The sequence below is a fragment of the Mustelus asterias genome, unplaced genomic scaffold (genome assembly GCF_964213995.1).
Source record: "Mustelus asterias unplaced genomic scaffold, sMusAst1.hap1.1 HAP1_SCAFFOLD_1639, whole genome shotgun sequence".
Lineage (NCBI taxonomy): Eukaryota > Metazoa > Chordata > Chondrichthyes > Carcharhiniformes > Triakidae > Mustelus > Mustelus asterias.
Window position 1 is genome coordinate 1 of NW_027591584.1, and position 26938 is coordinate 26938.

A 26938-nucleotide genomic window follows, 5' to 3' on the forward strand; every position below is an offset into this window, starting at 1 on the left:
TCCAGCATTTTCTGTTTTTGTTTCAGATTCCAGCATCTGCAATATTTTGCTTTTATTTTGAACCCAAGATGGTTTATGGTACCTTTAACCTTATAAAACATGTTCCTTAGTTCACATTGATCTTACATGGCAGTTAAGAACTTTGAAAAAAAAACCTCAGGGTCCAAGCTAATAAAGGATTTAAACGTGAAGGCAGTGCTTTTGTAAATCACATTGAATTATCTGCTCCAAGACAGTGCTGAAACACAGTCTGTAAAGAAAGAGAATTAGACATACAATGGCCCAGAATATATCTGAAGGGCCTGGAAGAACATTACTGACTCCACAGAAAACAGTTTTATCTTGGAGGGCTCCTACTTTTTGCCTGACACTGCGCAAACCCACTGTGTGGGTTTCCTCCGGGTGCTCCGGTTTCCTCCCACAGTCCAAAGATGTGCGGGTTAGGTTGATTGGCCAGGTTAAAAATTGCCCCTTAGAGTCCTGGGATGCGTAGGTTAGAGGGATTAGAGGGTAAATATGTGGGGGTAGGGCTTGGGTGGGATTGTGGTCGGTGCAGACTCGATGGGCCGAATGGCCTCTTTCTGCACTGTAGGGTTTCTATTCTCTATGAAAGTAATAGTTTTAGGGTCTGATCAATGTTACAGGACTTCAATTGGTACAGGTGGCCCCTGTATAAGGCTTGTTGTAATATTGAGTTTTCATTGTAGCGCAGTTTGCAACTTGGGGCTGTACTCTGAATAGAGCTCCCTCCACTTTAATTTTAGTGCAGTTATTGCATATGATCAGTCTTTATTTTTTTTAAACAAAATGCTGCTTCAGCATTTCTCACCAGCCACCTCTATCCTGACCCTCCCTCTCTCTTTCCCACTCCCTCCCACTTGCCACTTCCTTCCCTGACCTTCTTGCCCTCTGCCCCGAAGCCCAACGCTCCTGATTGCTGCCCCCATACAGACCCACCCACTCCCTCCACCCTCCCCAACATTCCACTCACTCTCGCCCACCACTCCCCTCTCCCTCACTGCTTCCTGACACTTCATGTTGTCCCTCTCGAGCTCTCATCCACAGGAAGGAGGGAGGGGGCAGGGCACGTGGTGCTGACGTGGTGGCCAGCAGGGGGGCCAGGAAGTGAAGAGGTGAACCAGCGGTAAATATTAAAATTAGTAAGTTATTTAGAATTCATAAGTTTGAGGAGTTTTGAAGAGCATTTTCTGGCCAGTTTGGTTTAAGGCAACCAATGGGCTTTAATGTAAAAGATTACAGGTCAGGAACATGACCCATCCCTATTCTGGGAAAGTGATTTTCATAAAGCATGTTTCGTTTAGCACTCAGCATCGCATTCCGAGTGCTAAGCAAGGGAATGCTGTATAAATTTATATAGCTCCTATCTGATTCAAGCAGTCTCCTTTGCCACCTAGCTTTAAGAAACAAAATTAGAAAAGAGTAATACGTTAATGGGTATAATAGTTTAGTGATTAGGTTACTAGTAACCAAGACGTCTGCTTAATAATCCAGAGAATGGGAGTTGAATCCCATCGTAGCTCTGTGAGAATTGCAGTTCAGTTTAAAAATGAACAAGTTGTCAGATTATCCTAACGACCTCACTGGTTCACAAATGTCCTTTGGGGAACGGATCTTGCCATTATTTCCCAGCCCTGGGCCGGCTTCTATTTGCCTTCAGTACCACACTGGTGTGGTTGACACAAACCTGTCATCTGCAGTGACCAAGCAAGCTGCTCAGTTGTATCCAATAGAAGAGCTTCTACTAGTGATGTACAATAAAATGCTGGCCTTGCTTAAGATGTCCACACCCTCAGAATGAATAAAGAAATTACTGTTTTAAACCTCTTCATCTACATAACACCACCCGCCCCTCCCCACACACGCACACGCACATGCACACACACACACAGCTTTCTCTAACCAGCAACTGAACTGCACCACCCATATATTGTGCCAAAGCTTGTCCACAATCTACAAGGAACAAATCAGGACTGTAATGGAATATTTTCAACTTGCCTGGATGAGTGGAGCTCCAACATCACTCAAGAAGGTCAACACAATTCAGAACAAAGCAGCCCATTTGACTGGCACCACATCCGCAATCTTCAAAATTCACTCCTTCCACTGTCAATGCACCATGGCAGCCGTGTATACCATCTACATGCACTGCAGGAACTCAACAAGCCTCCTTTGACAGCACCTTCCAAACCCATGCTTATACCACCTAAAGGACATAGGTAGCATATGCATGGTTATTCCACAACCTTCAAGTTCCCCTCCAAGCCATCGTGACTTGGAAATATATCCCCGCTCCTTCACTGTTGCTGGGTCAAAATCCTGGAACTCCCTTCCTCACAACCCTGTGCGTGTTGCAAAACTAAAAACTCAACCCAACCTGCCACATAAATACTGTGACTACAGGAGCAGATTAGAGGCTGTGAATTCTATCGGGCAGCAGATACATGGGAACTCATCACCCGCAAGTCTCCAAGTCACTCACCATACTGACTTGGAACTATCATTCTTTCACTGTCAATGGGCCCGATTTTACCATTTTCGTTCTAAGTGTCGAATCTGGGCGTAGTACAGATCCAACTTAGAAATCTGCTTTCAGGCGCCCCCATACGCTCTCAACCATCTCCAGTTCCATTCGCGCAGTGGGCGGGGCTCAGCGCAGCCGGAACGATCGGAGCTCTGAACTGCACATACGCAATTAGAAAAAAATTGGAAAAAGCGTGCCCGTGTCAGATCGCTCCCGAGCCGCAGAAAGTGGAGAAAGCAGCTCGGGAGCGAAAAGCGGGAGTGAGGGTGTACCTCGGGGGGGGGGCGGGGAAGAGGGAGGCGGGTAAGATGTATCTCGGGGGGGGCAGATGGATCTCTGGGGGGGGCAGGTGGATCTCTGGTGGGGGGGTAGGGGGGTCCACTGCCACTCTGTGGGTGATCGGTGGGGGGGGCAGGGGGGCAGGGGTGGCGATCGGTCTGGGTAGTGGGGGGGTGGATAAGGGGGGCAGTGATGTGTGTGTGTAGTGGGAGGGTGGATAAAGGGGGCAGTGATGTGTGTGGGTAGTGGGGGGGTGGATAAGGGGAACACACACACATAACTGCCCCCCTTATCCACCCCGCACTACCCAGACCGATCGACACCACAGCCCCCATTCCCCCCCACCAATCGCCCGCACAGTGGCAGCGGACCCCCCTGCCCCCCACCAGAGATCCATCTGCCCCCTCACCAGAGATCCATCTGCCCCCCCACCAGAGATCCATCTGCCCCCCCACCCCCCGAGATACATCTTACCCGCCTCCCTCCTCCCCCCCCCCCCCCCAAGACAACGATCTGGCCTCACTCCCCCCCTCCGACAACGAACTTGCCTCACTCCCCCACCCCCCAAGAGAATGGTCTGGCCTCACTCCCCCTCCCCTCCAGAAGTACATCTGACCTGCTTCCTCCCCCCCCCGCCACCAGCCAGTGATTGGCCCTCCCCCCCCGCCAGAGATACATCTTACCCGCCTCCTCCTCCTCCCCCCCCCCACCAGACAACGATCTGACCTCACTCCCCTCCTCCCCCCTCCAACCAGAGAATGATCTGACCCGTCTCCACCCCCACCCCCACCACTGATCTGAGTCAGAGAGCCGTTGGAAACACTGGACGTGCTCTTCAGAGGCTGGAGCACCCGACTCAGACTTTTATTCAGCAGGTGCCTAAAAGCGCGGTTCCGGATTGGTAAACGCGGTGGTAAAGGGGGAAATGCTGATAGAGTTGGGCGAGCAGTTCTTTAATTCAATTTAAATGCATGCAAATGCATTTAAATCGCCATTGCGCCCGATTTGGGCGCGGAACGGATCCCCGCCATTCGCGGGTCTCGGTAAAGTGGCGATCTGCACGGACGCAGGTGCAGATCGCGATAAAGGCCTCACACCCGACTTTACCACGATTCTGCGCCCGAAAACGGGCGCAAAAGTTTTAGTAAAATTGGGCCCAATGTGTCAAACTCCTGGAACCTCCTTCTTAGTTACCCCACATGGACTGCAGGGGTTCAAGAAGGCAGCCCACCACCACCTTCTCAAGGATAATTAAGGGATGGGCAACAAATGGTGGCCTAGCCAGCGACACCCACATTGTACGAACGAATAAATAAATACAATGGAACCTAAGAGTTCAGGGTTAGGTCATTTCAATGGCTCTTCAGCGAATGGAGCCCCAATCTGGAGTCAGGGTCCATAGCAGAGTGAAGTGGAGTAGGATTTCTGGAAAAAAAGGATGTCTCAATTACCCTTCAGATGCCCTAAGGCCCAACACTAGCTGTACAAGTTTATAATGTGACTACACCATGAGGTAAAGATGCTTAAGCTATTTCTGTAATAACAGAGAAGAAGGGAAGAACAGAATAGAGTCCAATTGATGTGAACAAAGGACAGGTCTGTTAGTCTCACAGCAGGCTGTCTGCCCATGAAAGAAAATAGGAATGGAAGCTAGGTTCTGGGGGATGAGTCAGTCAGTTTAATATTACATTATCTCTGCCATTTGGAATGTAATAAACTGAACAAATCAGATGCCACTGATGCTGTGAAGCATTGTTAACTTCATCCATCTATTTGTATAATCCTATTGTTCTTGCTAAATGCTGAGAGCTGTTTTCAAGTGACAGGCAACACATGAAATATGGTTCAGAATTCCAATTACAGCTCTCCAGCCTCTGTTTTTCCAAAGTTTATTCAAAGGGATGTGATGAGATTAAATCACTTTTATTCCTTGTCAGGGCCCCTGAATTTCATTACATCCTGCACCATCCCATGACTGTGACTATCAGTGTGATTTGTAGCCAGAGTAAATATCTTGTTACTCAGTGCAGAAAGTTTAATAACTCCAAAATGTTGTTCCAAAGCTTCACAATGTATTATATACTCAATATTGTGAGTTGACTGTAATGTATTTTTAATCCAACAATGGAATACCCTTGGGTCCTTTCTAATTCTCAAATGCCAGAGACTTTCTAAGTTAGTACTGTATAATATTAGAGAGTACAACAGGTGGATAAAGTCAGCAGAAATAGTCATGCTTCCTTAAATCAATCGCATATTTCACCGAGAAGGTCACACTGAGTCCACGAGGAGATAAACTGAGGAGGAGTTAGTCTTTAAACCCCAATAGGGACAACTGTAGCTTGTTGGGACAAAAACAGAAAATGCTGGAAAACCTCAGCAGGTCTGACAGCATCTGTGGAGAGAGAACAGAGCTAACTTTTCGAGTCGAGATGACCCTTCGTCAGAACTATAACTTGGTGGGGTTGCGTGAAATGGACTCTCGTGAACTGGCATTTTGGGGGACAGGATCGGTAGCAGGAGCGGGAAATCCAAGAGTCTCCAAACACAGTTTACGGTGGCGGGATTACTTGTTCCAATTGTCCCCACCAATGATGTAATGAGACCTATTTGAATACATTTAAATATCATTATCAGGTTTGTCTACCCCGTTAGATTGTCCATTCACATTGAGGTGCCTTCACGCTGACATGAATCCTGCCAGCTCTCCCACAGTGTGCACCTGCTGAGCAGAACCCGTCAGAGGAGTTCAGGTGAGTGCTTGGCTCAGGGAGAGGGTAATGCCCAGGCACTGCCCACAATACTACCCCCTAGCATGACCCACTCACACCTGTCGGGGATTGCTCTCTGGCTCTGCCGGGGAGTGTTCCTTGGGGAATGGATTCCATGAGGGGAGGTACTATTTTTAATTTCTTTATTTTGGACACCCTACAGAAAGAGCACCCCAATCTTTTCAACCAAAGTTGCTGATCGGGCGGGCTCCATCAAGCCCACCCCAACAGTATGATGTTGTGGGACTCGCCCCTTCATTTTTTTTTTCTCAGCTATGTGTTAAACAATATGACAGGGAAAGATGCCTTTGGGGTTGGTGACTTCCTCACTGTTTTTCCTGCCTCAATACAAACACAAGAAAATAATTCAAATATTCACTGTTCCTTCACCCAGCCATCAGGGCGATTCTCCCACCCTGCTGCACTGCTATGGTGGCACAGCAGGCCGGGAGACTCTAGCACAGGCCGTTTTGCCACAGCCTCCGTGCATCCCCGGCAGCCAGGTTTCTGGAAATCGGCACAGAGCTGATTAAAATATTCAAACTCTCATTTCATTGTAATGAGTGGGCCCAGGACTGAAGTCTCCAGGCCCACTAGCCTCTTTCCCCCCCAACCAGGAGTATTTCACTCCAGCAGGGTTTAGTGTAGCTCCCCACTTGCGGGGAATTGGCGCTGAAGTGAAGGGGGGGCAATCATGGCCCCCCCCAGAGGGTTGGATGCCGGGTGGGGGGGGGGGGGGGGGAGGACATTCCCACCTTGGCAGTGCCAGCATTGGGCATGGGGCAGTGCCAAGGGGTGGGGCCTAATGGGGGGGCAGGGCTTCGGGGAGCGATCGGTGGAGCTGGGAGTGGGGGTCCCGCTGCCACTCTGCACTTTGGGCTGAGTGGCAGAGGGAGAGAGGCCAGTGATCAGGGCTGGCCACCGGGAAGGGTGATGCGGGGAGGGGTGGGAGGGGGGGGGGGGAGGTTGGGGCTGCGGAGGGGGCGTGGTCGGGATCGGCAGAGCGGGTCTGCCCAGGGTGGGGTTGGGGGGGGCGGTCGAGGATGGCCCAGACACGTCCGAGGACCAGTGATTGGGCTATGGGGGGTCCACGGCCAGTGGTTGCGGGGCTGGCCAGTGATCGGGAGACCAGCAGTGTGGGGCCACTGCACATGGACCGATCTCGGTGCTAACAGAACAGTGCATGTACAGGGGCTACTTAGCGCTATGCTGCTGGCCTCTCCAGTGGGAATAAGCCCTGCCTCCTGATTTTCAACAGGATTCACGTTAGTGCACTCTGCAGTGCACAGAGTGTGGGAGATTCACTTTGAAAATCCCACTGAAGAAATCAATGTGATTTACTCCAGCTTTTACACAAATTTGACACTTGGAATTTTTTGGGGTCATTTTTTAGAACGTGCTTCAAATCTAGTGTTAGTGTTTGTGAGACATGTTGAGAACACTTTCAGATCTTCAGCCATGATGAGCAGAATGCCACGTCTCCAACAGGCCCTTGATAAGGAGTCAGCAACCTTTGGCTGCCTGCTCGAATCTTCAAGGCTTCTCTCATGTCCATTTTACTTCAAGTCTGCCCTTCGCAGCTCTCTCTCTAACTTGAAGACTACTTCTCTGCTCATTTCTCTCAATTTAACGAGTTCTGTTTCTGATCTCTTTGCCTGTCTCTTACAAAGAACTTTGTTCTGGAACCTGCTGATGATCCCTGTCTTTGTCCCAGTCTGGGACTTTCTCCCGGGATCTCTCCCTGTTACTCTCCCTGTCACTTGCCCCTGGGATACCTTCCTTCTAACGATGCTCTGGTTCAGGTCGTCTGATCTGCCATTTTATACCATTCCTTTCCCCTTCTGCGTATGTGTGCGAGGCTGGTTCCCAGCTGGAAGGTAGTGAAAGACACCAGCTGTTCACAGGCAGTCATTTTCCAGCCAGAGCATGCACAAGGGGCATGAAGTACATTAAAAAACCCAAACCGCTGATTTAAAAATCAAGGTAAATATTCATGTTTTATCACATTGTACATTTCTGCTTTTGCATGTCCAATGGAAAGGGAGCCTGCTTGGGAAAACATAAACAGATCAACTTGAAACATTAGATGCTGACTAACTGACAAAAAGCAGCTGTAAACCTGATCTCTGGTGAGCCTTGATGTAAGTAGTTGATGAGTTGGTACACAAAAAGGCAAATTTCATTCAAGCAAAATATAGAAAATCATAGAATATTGATAAGAAATAGCATATAAAAGTGAAGGCAAACAAGACAATGGGAAATAAAGCAGAAGTTATGTTAAAAGTTGTCATTGTATTTCAGATATTTCTGTAAATTATAGGCTTTACTAGTGTAAGAACACAATTTCAGATACTCTCTTTGTGATAATTCTGTGCCTTTCGGAACTGTGTTTGTCATGTGTGGGATCTGTTTTAGCAGTTTTCATATATTATTGGTGCCATTTTTCTATAACCGTCATCCTGTTTTGCTACTGGAGCTGCATAATCGCTTCTAATTGCTAGAAGGTTTGGATATTGTTCTGTTGTTCTTAGTGTTCCCCTGGGATTTTGCAGAGCAGGACTTGATTAGGTTGATTGACAGTTAGGGTCATATGACTGGGTGGAGCTAGACTTACATAAAGAATTCAAGCTTAGTTGCTGTTTAGATATTTGAGTTGAGAGAGAGCAGTGCCTCTCTTTTCCCATCTCTGACGTTTGAAGACTTGGGCTACCAGAGACTAGGATTACTTCTCTGAAGTTCTGCTATTTTGAGGACATATCCTTCTCTAGAAATTGTTGCCTGGATCTTTGTCCACCAGTGTTAAAAAACTGGAAATCTAGCACCACGTGAGCATACTTGTTTTTTGTGGTAACTAATTCTGAAGAAGGGTGTATGTCTATGAAGTATTGCTTTAAGTTGGAACAATAGAGATAGCTAGCTGTTAAGAATTACACTTTGTCATGTTTAAGTATTTTGATCAGTAAAAGTTATGCTAATTCTGTTTGTTATATCCTAACTGTGTTCTTAAATAAAGTTTATTTTGATAAAAGCTTCCCAGTGGGTCACTTGAATCATAACTGGAGTGAAACATCTTATGCTCACCCTAACTGCATAATATATATTGGAGTTTCTGATCTGGTCCCTAACACCTTGCACAATGACAATAATTCTGTGTCATGCTCTCTGTAGTGAATTATACAGACAGAATATTTAACATTATACAGAGTTCTCACTACTTTTTATGTCAGATCAGGAATGTCAGTGCTAGGAAACAGATCGGTCCTCTACACTCTCAAGGGGAGGCAATGATATCGTCACTGGATTAGTAATCCAGAGCACCAAGGTAATGCTGGGCATGGAAATTCATAATATTGCAATATGTTTCAAATCATAAATGCGAACATATTTGCACTCACAGAGCTTGTGACAATATGTTAACACAAAATCTGTATATGTACAAAGCAACTCCATAAAATGAATATATATTATTTGCAATATAACAAGGCTGTGTGTAATTATAAAAGCGATAGTTTAAATTTGGAACTCAGAATTCAACATCTCTCTTTTTTTTTAAACACAATTGGATTACTTTCCAATTGCTTCCACGTATATCTGTGTATTTTTATTCAGTTTCCCGAAAATTAAGTGATTTCTCTACCATTTCATCCTGTAAAACCTTTCGTGGAGACTAACTTTTGAACAAACTTTTGACCACCCTTCCAAATCTCTCTATCCGTGTCTGTTTACCTCAAACCTCTGAAGTGCTTCGGATATTTCTAAAGCTCTGATGCAACTGTTATTGAGAAAACCAACAAGTTATGACCATGAGCAGCTCATTCTCTGTCAAGAAATCCAATACATCGGTTCAATGAAGAACATGTCTATGACATTACAAGTGCAGTCACAGGTTTTAAATTTCACACAGGCAGCTTGTTAGCCCTGGAGATTAACGGGCGAAAAGGTGCAATACTTACGCCACAATGCCAGAGAAATTGAACATTTCGGCTGTCAGATATGACAAATAGCTGTACAGGAATACGAAGAGAGGCTCAATAACGCGAATATTCTCTGTGAAGCGAGTAGTGAGGGCTGCAATGATTCCATAAGTAATGCCCACCAATAAACCTCCGAATCCCACAAGGAAGAACTTAATAATTCCAACCAAAATATCTGACACTCCAACAGAGGGCATGATGCAGAAAGTCTTAAAGAGTTTGTATAAAACCTGCAAAAAGGAAAACAATATCATGAAGGGATAACATTTATTTTTTTGCCAATTATCCTGCATATAGTGTACCTTTTGAAGACAAACTGAGAGTGTTTAGTGAAGAATTAACACTTTTAAAGACTGTTCGGACAGAAACGTCAATACAAGACCACCAACTCTGAGTATTGACTGAACATAATGGAAGCTGTGAAGTACTGTTGACAATATTGACTGATGACGACTCAATGACAAGTTCACCAAGACACTCCCAGCAGGGAGTTCCATTCATCGGGGGGCAGGTTGGAGGTAGGTCTACAGCTCTCTGTTGCTAAATCTATGACTAAGGTTCCCTGCCATGGGACTCCTGGATAAGTGAATACCCCTATTAATGTACTTGTGTGCCTATTCTCTATCTGCTCCTTTACATTGCGATTAAGCAGACTAATTACTGCATTGAAATAGCAACCAGAGAGAGAGGGTGTGCATGCATGTGTCAGTCAATGTTAGTATGTCATTTCCAGCCTAACAAAACTTTAAACCTTGCCATTTGTGAAATTTGTAAACATTACCAAATTTATCTCTGCTGTTTTTATTTTGTTTTAAAACATACACCCAAACACTAGTCTGCTTAATCGAAATGTAAAGGAGCAAATAGAGAATAGGCACACAAGTACATTAATAGGGGCTATTCACTGATTCAGGAGTCCCATGGCAGGGAACCTTAGTCATAGATTTAGCAACAGAGAGCTGTAGACCTACCTCTGTTGCCAAAGCACATTTTTTTTAATGGACAAATTGATATTGATTGGTTGCTTCAATTAATCAAGAGCCCCATTATCATTACATCATGAGACTAAGGCGAACTAAATGAACCATGTTTTTTTCTCATCTAGGAATTGCTGTATTCCAAACTTATTCCCTTCTTTCTAGTTTTTGTTTAACATGACAGTTAAATTCACAGACTCAACAAACCCTACATATACCTGTAATGTATGCTTTGTTTTTCCGTAGAATCGTGATAATTATAGATATTGGCCATGATCTTCCACCCCTGGTTTCGGTGGATAGGGCTGGCAGTGGGGGCGAAGAATTGAGGGGTGTCCCAAAACAGCTTTCATGCCAGTGGGATTTCCCTGTTCGATTGTCCCCATCTCCCACTAGTGATGCAATAAGGCTCCCGCCATGCAACAATGGGAACCCCATTTAAATACATTTGAATATCATTAGCGGGTTTCCCATTGTTTTAATATATTGGGAGTTGCAATTCCATATTGGATTTCCAGCTGAGTATTCAGTTTATCATTCCCAGGAACAAGAATCACAAAGTCCTGATGACATTATCTATCTGTGATAGATCCTGTGCATTTTCTATACTTGTCGATACAGCCTATGTGAGACCATTTATGTATGCTAATGGAATGCTTTCCAGTTTTGGTGTTCAAAATGTCAGGTTAAAAGTATTGTTGGGTTGGCATCTTTCTTTATTTTGCTTTGTTTATTGTATCAAAAATCAAAACTTTTTTTGCAAGAATTAGCCTTCTGAATGTGCTTTAGGATTCAAACTGATGGAAACCTTTCTGCTGATTATGACAATCTGCACAAAATGAATCGGACTATGTAGTAAGGGCGTGGAATGCCCTGCCTGCAGCAGTGGTGGACTCGTCAACGTTGAGAGCGTTCAAGTGGTTATTGGATAAACATATGGATGATATTGGAATAGTGTAGATTAGAGGGGCTTTAGATTGGTACCACTGGTCGGCGCAACATCGAGGGCCGAAGGGCCTGTACTGCGCTGTAATGTTCTATGTTCTATGTCAGTCCCATTCCTAGTGGGCATGAACAAATCTGCGTGTAACTCAAATCAACTTGGCACAAAATTTAGCAACCTCAATCCAGGAAGTCTTGCACAATAAACTGGGTCCAGCTGTGCTGTTAGGGAAGAGCAGAGGAATTCATCCTTACAGCATCTCAAAGTGGTTTTTTTTTGTGGGGCTTCTTTCCATTAAAGGTCAGGTTGTGAATCTGTTGGGTCCATTGATTCATTTGAACGGATGAGGGGACAGCACGTGGTATGATTTTTTTAAAGGTTTTCTTTTATTGAGCAGAACTTAAAGAAAATTAAAGCATGACAGAAGCAGAGAAAAACCAAAGCGAACTTGGAGAGCCTGGCTTTTGCTGTCAGCTCCTGTACTGAGACACACTGAACAGGAAATTGAAAACAAGCTGCACAAACACACGCTAAAATCCACAATATATCTCAACCCTTATCTCGTTATTGGAAATGTCCTTCACATGCTGTCTCTGTTTAGAAAAATACAAGTCGCACAACTGTTATGAAAAACTTGTTCTGCCTGCATTGTGCACCCTCCAGGAATACAGTCAATTTTCAACTAACCCAGCATGCCTTCTGAGTTTTAAAATATAGTCATTTTTTAAACTTAGCAGAGTTAGTTACATAGGCAGAAAAATCTTAAAATTAAGTCTTTGCATGGATAAAGTCTTTGCATAGACTGAAGCAAACAGGGCGAAGCATACATAGTATCTCTCAGAATCACATAAGCCCCTCATACAAGACTAGAAGGGAAGATTTTCATTGTCGCTTAGCGTGATAACCCATTGCTTACCCTGCTTCAATGATGTGATTAGCAGGATGATGCTCTGCATCTATTGGTTATCAAAGTCAAGCAATGGTTTGATTAAAGAAAGCCTTCTGTCAAGTTTGTTTAAAGTTCCTAAAATATTTTTACTTAAACTGCTGAGATGAGAAGATTGCTATTCATGAGCAGGTGGAAATCAATACCTAGATTCCACTTACACAAAGTTGAGCAGATTAAATGAAGTGGGACTGGTAGCCTGCCAAGTTCATAACTAAAGATTATTTTCCTGAGTAGTGATAAAACTCTGAAATTTACACTTTTAGTAGTAAATTGAATGGGACACACCCTCTCTGTGTCATTACAAGGACAAATTGGAACTCTGCTCAAAAGGTCAATCTCCCTCAGAGAGTCAACCAATGCTCTTTCGTAGTTCAAGTCATTAAGAAACAAAACATAATTATTTATAGTGTATCTTCAAACTCACAGCTAGTCAGCACAACCTGTTACCAGAGTGAGTCATCGATAAATGCTGGTCTTGCCAGCGATGCCCACATCCCTGGAGGTTTAAAGCTTAAAATCTTGTGCACGTCAAAAGGAAATGTTGCAAACTTTCTTCACAAATACAAAATTAAGTTCACAAAGAGGAGACCAAAATTACGTGATAAACAGATTGAAATGTCTGAGGTAAATTTTTAAAAAATTCTTTCATGGGATTTGGGCATCGCTGGCTGTGCCAACATTTATTGTTCATCCCTGTCTGTATTCTTACAGAATACACTTAATAAGACATTGAGCTTGGAGAGTGCCTTATCTATTTGGCTAATCTCTTCAGGCCCCCAGCAGGCTGTAGTTAATGAGGTGCCTTAAGAATTTTCCGAAGGTTACGGCAGCACTATTTTTAAATCCATGGCTACATTCCAATCCTTTTATTCAAATCAGACAGCGAGGCATCAAAATCTATTTCAATTGGATTATTTTTAATACCTAATTGCATTATGGCATTTATTTTATCTTCATGGAAAAACTAAACAAGGAGGAAATAAGGTTATAACATTGAAATTAACTGCGGGGAGCAGCATCGACACTGAGACTTGTAATGTGTGAAGCAAATGCATTGAATGACTGAGGGATGCAGTAATTTTAAGGAGCCTTCTAGCAGGAGCAGTGTTTAGTCGAACGGTCAAGATCTAAAGGTATTGTTAAATTGGCCATGAAGGACGTGGGCGAAATTTATAGATTTTCCCAGGGGTTTTGTGGAATATGAGTTTCTGAGCGGCGGGAGTTTAAAACCCTTGCTCACAACCTGCACTGTGGATAATGTCGGCCCAGAACACAGGCCGAGGCCCAGAGAACAGGCCTTGATTTGTTGTAACTTGCTGATGTGGCCTTTTCATTGTATTAATAAAGTAGTGTTGTCCCAGGAGGACTGGCCTTGACAAAGTTACTGCAGGAATGATTTCTTCGTGTGAACACCAGATTAATACTTATTAACCTAAGCAAATAGTGGGTGCACAGGATCTTTCAGTTAACTTTGTGTGATACAAAGCCATCAATGGGAATGCCAAAACCAAAAAAAAACAAATAATGACACATCTGCAACAATATTCTCCTCTGACTTAAGTAGTTAAATAGCCTTGTGTTAGGTAAGTCTGAAACATTTCCAACAGTGAAAACTTGTGCAGAATCACCCCATGTCTATTAACATGTTTACCAGATTTTGCGGTCTTTCTCAGAAGGGAGTCCTAGGTCTAAAAGAGAAGATCTCTCAATTAAAATATTTTTTTAAATAAAGATCACATTGGCCCCATGTTCATCAACAATAATGCCAATTTACATTTTAATCAGAGAATGGTTACAGCACAGAAAGAAGCCATGCAGCCCAGCATGTTCAAGCAAGCTATTCCTATCCCCTGCCGATATCCTGCAGTTCTGTAGCTTTTTCTTCGACTCAGATAATTAGCTAATGTCCTATTGAAAGCCATGATTGAATCTGTCTCCGCCACACTCTCAGGCGGTGTGTTCCAGATCTTACGAGGGTGGCCATTTCCAAATTTCCAAAAAGGAGGACATTGCCCCGGTTCGAATTGAATGACGCAATGACGCTGGGCTGAGAGTCGCGCAGGTTTAGCGCATTCCGATTGGTCTATGCATTGCGATTGGCTAAGGAAACTGTCAATCACATGGAGGGGCGTGTGTTGACGGCAGCACGGTCTGTGATTGGTTACAATTGTTGAGTGTCATTTTCATTGTTTTTTAAATTCAGTCGAATGGAGCTCGCGGATTGGATAAAGTAGTTGTCAGTCAGTGGGCGCAGAGCGTCCATTGGATAACCGTGATGCGTCAATTTCCCATTGGTTTTCCCAGCTGCCGGTCACAGCCTTTAGTCAGACCCAAAAAAGGAGGACAAATTAACGTCCGGCTCGAGGTGACGCCGGACGGAGGACAGAGTGCTCAAAAGCCAGACGTCTGGCATCTCGAGACCCTACCCATATGCTGTGTGAAAAGTATTTGGCTAAGATCAAGTGTAGTATGGTCGGCAGCCCATGGTCGGCCGCACTTGGTCGAGGTCATTAGGTTACACTGAAGCTTCATATGTTTCATATGAAGCAATTTTTTAAAGCGGCATCTCGGCCTTTTGGCTAAGATGCAAATGAGCTCAAGTCTTGGAGGAGGAACCTCCCCCTTCTCCAATCAGCTTGGCTCATGTAGATCAGGCCCAGGACAGGGTGGTTTGGTCGCTCGCCCTGTCTTGTCAGCCTGGATCTGAAATGTCTCAACTTGTTGAGACTCTGAATTGGATTTGATTTGATTGAATTGGAAAAGTATTTTTAAAAAGTATTTACTTATGTCGCATCTGGTTCTTTTGCCCGTCACTTTAAATCGGTGTCCTCTGACCTGCGACCAATGGGGAGCAGGTTCTCCCCATCTACTCTGTCCAGGCCCCTCATGATTTTGAGCGCCTCCAATAAATCTACTCTCCATCTTTGTTTCCCTGAAGAGAACGGCCAAGCTTCCCCAATGGAAGTTGCTTTGCATGTCAGCAAGGATCACATCCGGCAAGTTATGTCCCAGAACTGGTTGTGGGTTCTCCGCTTTTCCAGGATTACACAGGAGATTGGGATAAACAGCCAGCTGCAAACTTGGTCAGGGTGGAGTCGTGTTGGTGTCAGAGTGTGTGACACAGAAGCAAGGAAAGATGGCAGCAGTCACCCCTGCTCCAGCAGGTAAAAGTAAAAGTCTTGTTGTCTCTCAAGTCAGCAAAACCACAGCTGAAAATGAAGCACAACAACTCTTCTCAGCTAAACTGCAGAATCCTGGAATTTTGAAATCATCTATTCAACTGCAAAAGTTAGTGGTACTGGAATCACGAATCGCAAATGGCGGCAACATTTCATCATCGACTCACGGACAAGTCAAAGACCGATTTGTATATTTTTTTAAACCTATTTTTGGACTCATTTCTCATTTTTAATAGGTATGAATATATATACAAATGATTTTCTATTATTTTCCTTGCATTTAATAGCAAATAAACTCACTCTAATGTAAATCAAGAAAGCTTGGTTGAATTGGCTCTTTTTTTAAAACAGAAATAACTGGGAATAGGTATCCATTAAGGAACGGATCTTTTTGAAGTAATCTTGTTGCGTCCAAATTGGGGGGAGGGAGGGAGGGGGTGGGGTATTAAATAAAGAAAGGGAGCCAGTTCAATCTCTCCTCACCTGGGTGGGTGCAGACCATGGGTGGGATTTTCCGACAGCATCCATCCTCGAGACCGGAAATTCCAACCCAAGATCAATGGACTTTTAAATGTCCGTCAAATTTTCCGTGACATTTCCTGACATGGGCGGGATTGGAAAATTTACCCCAGCTTTTGGCACTGAGAGAACACTGCCTGAATGGGAGTAAAATATCAGCTGCCAGTGCAAAGCGGGTCACCAGTGAGTCATCAGCCTGCTTTACACGTTGCCCCATTTTCTTTTCCATCAGTGTCAATGGATTATGAAAAGACCCCTGATTCATTAACTCCTGCTTTGCGCTGCCACCCAATCCGAATTTCACCCTGCATTATTTCCAAAGAACCATTCTGATTGTTTAAGGGAAGTGGTGGAAAGGATATGTCAGGAGATTCTGGATTGGTGCAGAAAAAATAGGGTTGTTGTAGTGGGGGACTTTAACTTCCCTGGTATAGACTGGAAAGTGCTTAGAGCTGGGGGTCCGGATGGGGAGGAATTTGTAAAATGCATACTGGAAGGTTCTTTGGAACAGTATGTAGATAGCCCGACTAGAGAGGGGGCTATACTGGACCTAGTTCTGGGAAATGAGCCAGGTCAGGTCGTCAAAGTTTCGGTAGGGGAACATGTGGCAAATAGTGACCACAACTCTGTTAACTTTAGGATAGTAATGGACAAGGATGTGTGCTGTCCTACGGGCAGGGTGCTAAATTGGGGGAAGGCTAACTATAGCCGGATTAGGCAGGAATTGGTGGACGTTGATTGGGAGAGGATGTTCGAGGGTAAGTCCACTTCTGGCATGTGGGAGTCTTTTAAGGAACAATTGATAAGGCTGCAGGATAGGCATGTGCCTGTAAAAAGGAAAGATAGGAAAGGTAGGGTTCGAGAGCCGTGGATAACCAGGGAAATTGAGGATCTGATTAAAATGAAAAGGGAGGCGTACGTTAAGTCCAGGCAACAGAAAACAGATGGAGCTCTGGAGGAATACAGAGAGAGTAGGAAAGAACTCAAACGGGGAGTTAGAAGGGCAAAAAGAGGTCACGAGATGTTCTTGGCAGGCAGGATTAAGGAGAATCCTAAGGCATTCTATTCATACGATAGGAACAAAAGAGTTGTCAGGGAGAAAATCGGACCTCTCAGGGACAAAGAAGAGGAATTATGCTTCGAACCCAAGGGAATAGGGGAGATCCTAAATGAATACTTTGCATCGGTATTCACGAAGGAGAGGGACGTGCTAACCGGGAGTGTCTCGGAGGGAGGTGTTGACCCGTTAGAGAAAATCTCCATTACAAGGGAGGAAGTGTTAGGTTTTTTAGGGAACATTAAAACTGACAAAGCCGCAGGGCCTGATAGCATCTATCCTGGACTGCTCAGGGAGACGAGAAATGAAATTGCTGGGCCTCTGACAGAAATCTTTGTCGCTTCTTTGGACACAGGTGAGGTCCCTAAGGATTGGAGGATAGCGAATGTGGTCCCGTTGTTTAAGAAGGGTAGCAGGGATAACCCAGGAAATTATAGGCCGGTGAGCTTGACATCCGTGGTAGGGAAGTTGTTGGAGAGGATTCTTAGAGACAGGATGTATGTGCATTTAGAACAGAACAATCTCATTAGTGACAGACAGCATGGTTTTGTAAGAGGGAGGTCGTGCCTTACAAATTTGGTGGAGTTTTTTGAGGAAGTGACAAAAACCGTTGACGAAGGAAGGGCCGTGGATGTCGTCTATATGGATTTCAGTAAGGCATTTGACAAAGTCCCACATGGCAGGTTGGTTAAGAAGGTTAAGACTCAAGGGATACAAGGAGAAGTGGCTAGATGGGTGGAGAACTGGCTTGGCCATAGGAGACAGAGGGTAGCGGTCGAAGGATCTTTTTCCGGCTGGAGGTCTGTGACCAGTGGTGTTCCGCAGGGCTCTGTACTGGGACCTCTGCTATTTGTGATATATATAAATGATTTGGAAGAAGGTGTAGCTGGTGTTATCAGCAAATTTGCGGATGACACGAAGATGGCTGGACTTGCGGATAGTGATGAGCATTGTCGGGCAATACAGCAAGATATAGATAGGCTGGAAAATTGGGCGGAGAGGTGGCAGATGGAATTTAATCCAGATAAATGCGAAGTGATGCATTTTGGAAGAACTAATGTAGGGGAGAGTTATACAATAAATGGCAGAGCCATCAAGAGTATAGAAACACAAAGGGACCTAGGTGTGCAAGTCCACAAATCCTTGAAGGTGGCAACACAGGTGGAGAAGGTGGTGAAGAAGGCATATGGTATGCTTGCCTTTATAGGACGGGGTATAGAGTATAAAAGCTGGAGTCTGATGATGCAGCTGTAGAACGCTGGTTAGGCTACATTTGGAGTACTGCGTCCAGTTCTGGTCGCCGCACTACCAGCAGGACGTGGAGGCATTAGAGAGAGTGCAGAGAAGGTTTACCAGGATGTTGCCTGGTATGGACGGTCTTAGCTATGAGGAGAGATTGGGTAAACTGGGGTTGTTCTCCCTGGAAAGACGGAGAATGAGGGGAGATCTAATAGAGGTGTACAAGATTATGAAGGGGATAGATAGGGTGAACAGTGGGAAGCTTTTTCCCAGATCAGAAGTGACGATCACGAGAGGTCACGGGCTCAAGGTGAGAGGGGCGAGGTATAACTCAGTTATTAGAGGGATGTTTTTTACACAGAGAGTGGTGGGGGCCTGGAATGCGCTGCCAAGTAGGGTGGTGGAGGCAGACACGCTGACATTGTTTAAGACTTACCTGGATAGTCACATTAGCAGCCTGGGAATGGAGGGATACAAACGATTGGTCTAGTTGGACCAAGGAGCGGCACAGGCTTGGAGGGCCGAAGGGCCTGTTTCCTGTGCTGTACTGTTCTTTGTTCTTTGTTCTTTGAGTGACAGAAGAGCAGCAATCAGTAGCATCGCGAACAAGGGACACAATGGTGAATTTGAGCATCTGAATCATCATTGCACCAGCTTATTATGACGACCCTGTACCAGGCTTGTTATGACTATCCTCTTTAAAATCTTCCCAAGAAGCTGACCATCTGCCAGTTTGCTTCCTCTGCCCTTTTCAGTCTAATCTGGGGTTGGCAAGGACAAAAAAAAAACCTGCATGGGTGCTGCTTGGGTAACAAAGAGCTGCACTGCTGATGATGTGCCAAGACTATACTAATGTGGTATCAACGTGTGTGTTCTTAGCTGGCGTACCCAAGTTGATATATGTCTTGCAGGTAAAATGGGATAGTCTAACAGCAAGAATTACAGGTGGGATTCTCCCAAATAAATTCTAAGTGTCGAATTTACGTAAAAACTGAAGTAAATCATGTTGGTTTTTATCAGTGGGAGGTTAAAAAAGAATCTCGCACAAAGAATCACGTTAAAATTCAGTAGGTGGGGCCTATTCCTGCTGGAGAGGCCAGCAGCATAGCGCTGAGTTGGCCACTGCACATGCGCCAATCTGTGAGCACCAAGATTGGAGCATGTGCAGTGGCCCCTGTCTGTCGGCCTCCTGATTGCTGGCCAGCCCCGCAATACCGCAACGCCAACTGTGTGATCCCACCCCCCCCCCACCACAAGCACCCCCCCTCCCCCCCCGATCGTTGGTCTCCCGGACATGTCCGGGCCAGCCTTAACCCTCTCCCCCCCCGCCACAGCCCTGATCTCCCAAACCACCACCACCCCCACTCCTGCAGTGCTGACCCCCCGCCCCCCCGTAGTGCCAAGCCCCCCCGCTCCTCTCCGCAGTCCCAAACCCCCCAACAGGCTGCCCCACCCCACCCAGATGGCCAGTCCTGATCGCTGGCCTCACTCCTGCCCCCGCCAATCCCGACTGCAGGGTGGCAGCAAGATCCCCCCCACCCCCCTAGCGATCCAGATGCCCCATCCCCATTAGGCTTTGCCCCCTTGACATTGCCCCATGCCCGGTGGGCAGTGCCAAGTGCCCCCTGAGCATTGGCACTTTGCCACTTGGGCAGTGCCAGAGGCCCAGGCCAATGCCCAGAGGGCACACCACTTGGCACCTGACCCTCTGGCAGACCTCGATTGCACCCCCTTCGGTCCAGCGGGGTCGGGTTGCCAGCTCCCTGCAAGTGGGGAGCTACAGTAAACTCTGTTGGAGGGAAACACTCTTAGCTGGGGGGAGATGCTAGCAGGCCTGAAGATTTCAGTCCTGGGCCTGCTAGTGGCATTTAACTCGTATGCAAATTAGGTGCTGCATACATTGTGCAGCTTTGTGCCGATTTCTGCTGATGGTGCCAAAAATCCGGCACTGGGAGATGCGCTCAGGCCTGAGCACCCAGCAGGGAACCTGCGAAATGGCCCCCGCAGCGGGATGGGACAAATCACCCCCTACCTGTTTGCCGCTTTTGCAAGATTGTTAAGAGGCAGACATTTTTGGCCACTCTCATAGGTTCATAGAAGTATGCAGCATATTCAGCCCATCATGTTTGCACCAGTCAAAGAAAAAACTATTCTCATCCCATTTTCCAGCACTTGGCCTATATAGCTTTGTATGCCTTTGCATTGCAAGTACACATCTAAATACTTTTAAAATGTTATGAGGGTTGCGGCCTCATCCACCCTTTCAGGCAATGAGTTCCAGACCCCCTCCACCCTTTGAGTTAAAAAAGTTTTTCCTCACGTCCCCTCTTAATCTCCTGCTCCTTGCCTTAAATGTACGCCCCCTGTCATTAATCCCTGATAGCCAAGTTCCGCACACACGAGGACGGCCTCAACCGGGATATTGGGTTCATGTCACACTATCTGTAACCCCCACAGTTGCCTGGACCTGCCGAGTTTCACTGGCTGTCTTGTCTGGAGACAATACACATCTTTTTAGCCTGTCTTGATGCTCTATCCACTCACATTGTTTTCATCATAGAAGAAGTTTTGTTTCTTAAAGACTTGATTAGCTGTAAGTATTCGCATTCCAACCATTATTCATGTAAATTGAGTCTGTCTTTATATGCCCTGTTTGTGAACAGAATTCCCACTCACCTGAAGAAGGGGCTTGGAGCTCCGAAAGCTTGTGTGGCTTTTGCTACCAAATAAACCTGTTGGACTTTAACCTGGTGTTGTTAAACTTCTTACTGTATTAATCCCTCCACCAAGGGGAAAAGTTTCTTCCTGTCTACTCTATCTATGTCCCTCATAATTTTATACATCTCAATCATGTCCCTCACTCTGCTCCAAGGAAAACAACCCCAGTCTATTCAATCTCTCTTCATTAATAAAACTAATCTCAAGGCAAACCAACGATGGCTATCAGACAGTGATGTCCCTGCCTGTTTATGTTAGCCCCCCATGTCCACAGGACTAGCTATTGAACACTGTGGCACTGTGTCACTGGTATGAACATGACATTCCAAATCTTTTAATTCTACAAGGCAGATGACACAAAACTTGCATATTAAATTTGAAAGTCAAAACTCTGGGGATCCTGGCCCAATTGATAAAAATAAAGCACTTTTATTGCACCAGGGATCTCTTTGGAGATCTGGAGCTGCAGTGTGATGTACTATTTTAACTATTTTAAGATCAGTGAAGTGAAACTATTTTAAGATCAGTGAAGTGTAACCCTTCTGAGCCATTTTCAGCCTATATAACTGTCTCTAGGCCAACACAGAAATCAAAGACTTTCGGAAGATTTTTTTCAGTGTGAATTGTGTGACAGCCCACAGCAAACTCACTCAATTGCAAAATGCAGCAACTCAGAAAAAGTTATCATGTGCACCATGAAATACATTCAAAATACACTGCCAATGTACTGAAGTAGATCAGTATTAGCCTGTGGCTTTTAATGGGACTATTCATTGACTTGATGGAGTATTTGCCGGTAGCCAGCAAATAGTTTCTCGTTATTCTAATTTTTGTTGATGAGGTATATTAGCCTTTCCTATGTTGTGTTCAAGGTAGTGAATGATGGCTCAACACTGCATTGTTTCCACACACCACCTTTTCTGCTACTTGTTCTTCTCTTCTCTCTTTCTCTCTCTGAAGGCATTGGCAGCATGGTGATACAATGGTTAGCACTGCTGTCTCACAGCGCCAGGGACCCAGGTTCAATTCTGGCCTCAGGTCACTGCCTGTGCAGAGGTTGCATGTTCTCCCCGTGTCTGTGTGGGTTCCTTCCGGGTGCTCCGGTTTCCTCCCGCAGTTCAAAGATGTGCGGGTTGATTGGCCATGCTAAATTGCCCCTTAGTGCCAGGGAGATGAGCAGGGTAAATACATGGGGTTAGGGGAATAAGGCCTGGGTGGGGTTGTTGTCAGTGCTGGCTTGATGGGCTGAATGGCCTCCTTCTGCACTGTAGGGATTTTATGATTCTATGACAGCATTCTGGGCACCAGGCGTTTTTAGGAACTTGAGTTAAGGGGACCATTTTTTGAAAGTGAGGAATAATCGGCCCCTCCATCTTTACAACAAATATTTGCTACCAAATATTGACCATATTAAAGAAGCTTTTTTCCATTTTACAGCAATCAACTTGGCAACTCAAAAAATGCACATGATGTTCAACCACCATGTTCCACAGCATTTCAGTTAAAATGAGTTTTTAAAGCACTCATTTAAAAACAAGGTCCCATCAAGAATTCATGGCTCCTCTTCTGCGTCATCATCACTACTGCCCCGCTACTCCATCTGATGATGGCTCATCTATGATTCAACTCTACTGTGGTTACTCTATCTCTTATGAATTCCTTTAATCAGTCCAAAGTCACAATTACATTCCCTTACTTATATTTTTGGAAAAGTTTGCTAATAACTTTATTATTCCTTGCAAATTCTTGTTCTTTTTGCAGCTCCTTTTACTTTCCTTTTATCCCTTTATTGCTGTTTCGCTCCTTCCTGGTCTGCTGGATTTCCACCTTCCTTTATATAAGCTGTTCCTTTCAGTTTAAAGCTGTCTCTTACCTCATTGTTGACCATGGTTGGCTAACTGCACAAGTGAAGCTTTTGCCTTTGGGTGTATGTACTAGTCTTATATTGTACCAATGCTTCAATCAGTGTTGCCCACTGATTGTCTGCAGGTTTAAGTCCAGTTTATTGTGGTTACTTTTGTGGTCTCATTCTTTCATCAGTTTCTCTGGCTTAAATTTAAAACCTTGACTCTGTGACTAACTTCTTTTTCTCAAACCTAATATCAACTTTAATCACATTATAGTTGCCAAAATGTTCCCTTACTGTCAGTTGGTTAACTAATTTTGGCTCTTTATTCATCTTTAAATCTAACATGGCTTGTTCCTTGTCGGGTCTGAAACACGTTGGTTTGAATACCATTTCTGACTAGAAATATTCACAAAAGCATAATTCTAATAGAGTCATAGAGGTTTACAGCACGGAAACAGGCCCTTCAGACCAACTTGTCCATGTCACCCTTTTTGTTTAACCACTAAGCTATTCCCAATTGCCCGCGTTTGGTCCATATCCCTCTATACGCATCTTACCCATGACTGTAGCCTCTGGCAGCTCGTTCCAGACACTCACTATTGCCCCCCACCACCTCCTCCTTCCTCCCCTCCCCCCCACCCCCACCCCACCAGCCCTCACTAACATTTCTGTCACTTGCCCTTCCTTATCTTCCAAGAGGAGGCCACGTTTTGCCCCCTCTCGAGTTGGGCCATCCACATACTGAATGAGAAATTCCTCCTGAATACACTCAACAAATTTCTCTCCATCCAAGCCCCGAACACAATGGATGTCCCAGTCAATGTTGGGAAAGTTAAAGTTCCTGACAATTACCATCCTATTTATTCTTGGAGCTATCTGTAGTCTCCTTACATATTTGCTCCTCAGTTTTCCGCTGACTATTTGGCCGCCTATAGTGCAATCCTATCAAAGTGATCTCCCCCTTACTATTTCTCACTTCTCCCCATATAGACTCAGTGGGTGAACCCTCAGAAATATTCCCTCTCGGTACTGCCGTGATGTTCTTCCGAATCAAAATCGCAACTCCTCCTCCTCTCTTACCTCCTGTTCTATATTTCCTATAGCATCTGTACCCTGTAACATTGAGCTGCCAATCCTGTCCCTTCCTTAGCCATGTTTCAGTAATAGCTATAGTATCCCAGTCCAACCCTGCACCCCATCCCCAGCCCCAATGCCTCCCCATCCGGATTGCCCATCCGGATCACCCACTTCCCTCTCTCTGCCACCAATCCTGATGCAGAGTGGCAGCCTGACCCCACCCATCGATCGCTCCTATAGGCCCTCCCCCCAATAGGCCTTGTCCCACTGGCCTCACCCGCTTGACATTGCCCAATGCCTAGTGAACAGTGCCACTTTGCCCCTTGGGCAAAATCAGGGGGCCAGGTTGGCACTGCCCAGGGACACCCCCCTCTTACCCGCAACCTCCTGGGGGGCCTCAATGGTCTCTGTTCGCTCCAGCGCGGTCGGCTGCCAGTTCCCCGTTACTGGGGAGCTGTTGTAAACCCTGATGTAATGAACCACCCCAGGTGTGTGTGTGTGTGTGTGTGTGTGTGGCGGGGGGGGGGGGGGGTGGCGGCGGGCGGTGGGTAGTCGCAAACGGGCCCAGAGACTTCAGTCCCAGGCTCGCAACTCACTTCAAATTTTAATATTTAAATCAGTCCGATGCCGATTTCTGGTGCAGAGCTGATGACTCTGGAGCTGGAGACACGCACAGGGCGTGGTGCCCAGCTGGAAGGCCGCTAAATGGCCTAGAGCAGCGCAGCGGGCTGGGAGAATCACCCCCCCCCAACTTACTTCTGAGCTCAGCTGATCTTTGACCATGATATCTGTGACACTTGAAATAAGACACAACATAGCGGAGTGCTGGCCAAATCTCCATGATGCCACAGATTTGACCAATCAGTGTTACATATTCTTCCACAACCAGGATGTGTGCAACTAATACTGTCATTTGGAAGTTCGAAATGATAATTGGTTATAAATAATCTTCAGTGCAGGCTGTAATATTCCTCTGTGTCATGTTGCATTCACCCATTTGCAGGAGACAGGTTTATAGACTCCTCTCTGCACCTGCCCCAGCCCCAGCTCTACTGTTGCTGAAAGTCTCATCCGTGCCTCTCTTAATGTCTGAACCTGATTGTTCCAAGGCACTCCAGGCTGCTCCCCTACCCCCCACCCGCTTCCCCCCCCCCGACTCCCACCCCCTGCCCCCAGCCTCTGTAAACTTCAGCTCATCCAAATCCTGCAACCACATTCAAAGTTGCAGCAACGCCCGTTTCTCCTTCACCCCTATGCTTATGCATCTACATTGGTTCCCAGTCTGGCAACACATCAGTTTTCAAATTCTCATCCTTGTTTTCAAATTCCTCCATGACCTCTCCCTATCCTCTCTTCACAACTTTCCTTGTCCATGCGCCCCTCTACAATTTCTACCGAGTGCTGGCCTTTTGCATTTCCCTGGCTTTAATCTTTCTGTAAGAAGTCTCACAACACCAGGATAAAGTCCAACAGGTTTATTTGGTAGCAAAATCCACTAGCTTTCGGAGTGCTGCTCCTTCGTCAGGTAAGTGGGAGTTCTGTTCACAAACAGGGCATATAAAGACACAAACTCTATTTACAAAATCATGGTTGGAATGCGAATCTTTATAGGTAATCAAGCCTTCAAGGTACAGACAATGTGAGTGGAGAGAGGGTTAAGCACAGGTTAAAGAGATGTGTATTGTCTCCAGACAGGACAGATAGTGAGATTTTGCAAGCCCAGGCAAGTCATGGGGGTTACCGATAACGTCATATGAACCCAAGATCCCATTTGAGGCCGTCCTCATGTGTGCGGAACTTGGCTATCAGTCTCTGCTCAGCGACTCTGCGCTGTCGTGTGTTGTGAAGGCCGCCTTGGAGAACAATTACCCGAAGATCAGAGGCCGAATGCCCGTGACCGCTGAAGTGTTCCCCAACAGGAAGAGAACACTCTTGCCTGATGATTGTCGAGCGGTGTTCATTCATCCATTGTCATAGTGTCTGCATGGTCTCCCCAATGTACCATGCCTCGGGACAGCCTTTCCTGCAGCATATCAGGTAGACAACGTTGGCCGAGTTGCAAGTGTATGTGCCGTGTACCTTGTGTATGGTGTTCTCACGTGAGATGATGGCATCCGTGTCGATGATCCGGCACGTCTTGCAGAGGTTGCTGTGGCAGGGTTGTGTGGTGTCATGGTCACTGTTCTCCTGAAGGCTGCGTAGTTTGCTGCGGACAATGGTCTGTTTGAGGTTGCGTGGTTGTTTGAAGGCAAGAAGTGGGGGTGTGGGGATGGCCTTGGTGTGATGATCGTCTTCATCAATGACATGTTGAAGGCTCCGGAGAAGATGTCGTAGCTTCTCTGCTCTGGGGAAGTACTGGACGACGAAGGGTACTCTGTCCGCCATGTCCCGTGTTTGTCTTCTGAGGAGGTCGGTGCGGTTTTTCGCTGTGGCACGTCGGAACTGTCGATCAATGAGTCGAGCACCATAGCCTGTTCTTACGAGGGCATCTTTCAGCCTCTGGAGGTGTCTGTTGCGATCCTCCACATCTGAGCAGATCCTGTGTGTACGGAGCATGTGTCCGTAGGGGATGGCTTCTTTAACGTGTTTAGGGTGGAAGCTGGAGAAGTGCAGCATCGTGAGGTTATCTGTGGGCTTGCGGTACAGTGAAGTGCTGAGGTGACTGTCCTTAATGGAGATGCGTGTGTCCAAGAATACAACCGATTCCGGAGAGTAGTCCATGGTGAGTTTGATGGTGGGATGGAACTTGTTGATGTCATCATATAGTTGTTTCAGTGATTGTTCACCTCAGAAGACAAACACGGGACACGGCGGACAGAGTACCCTTCGTCGTCCAGTACTTCCCCGGAGCGGAGAAGCTATGAC

General features: G+C 45.8%; 1 protein-coding gene across 1 annotated transcript in view; it reads right to left on the bottom strand.

Moving 5' to 3' along the window:
- Positions 1-9541: 9541 nt before the first annotated feature.
- LOC144488533 (sodium/hydrogen exchanger 2-like) overlaps positions 9542-26938 on the bottom strand; it is a 52934-nt gene continuing 35537 nt past the window's right edge. Inside the window, exon 4 of the mRNA XM_078206587.1 lies at positions 9542-9796. Coding sequence (XP_078062713.1) covers positions 9542-9796 — 255 coding nt within the window. The remainder of the gene's footprint in view (positions 9797-26938) is intronic.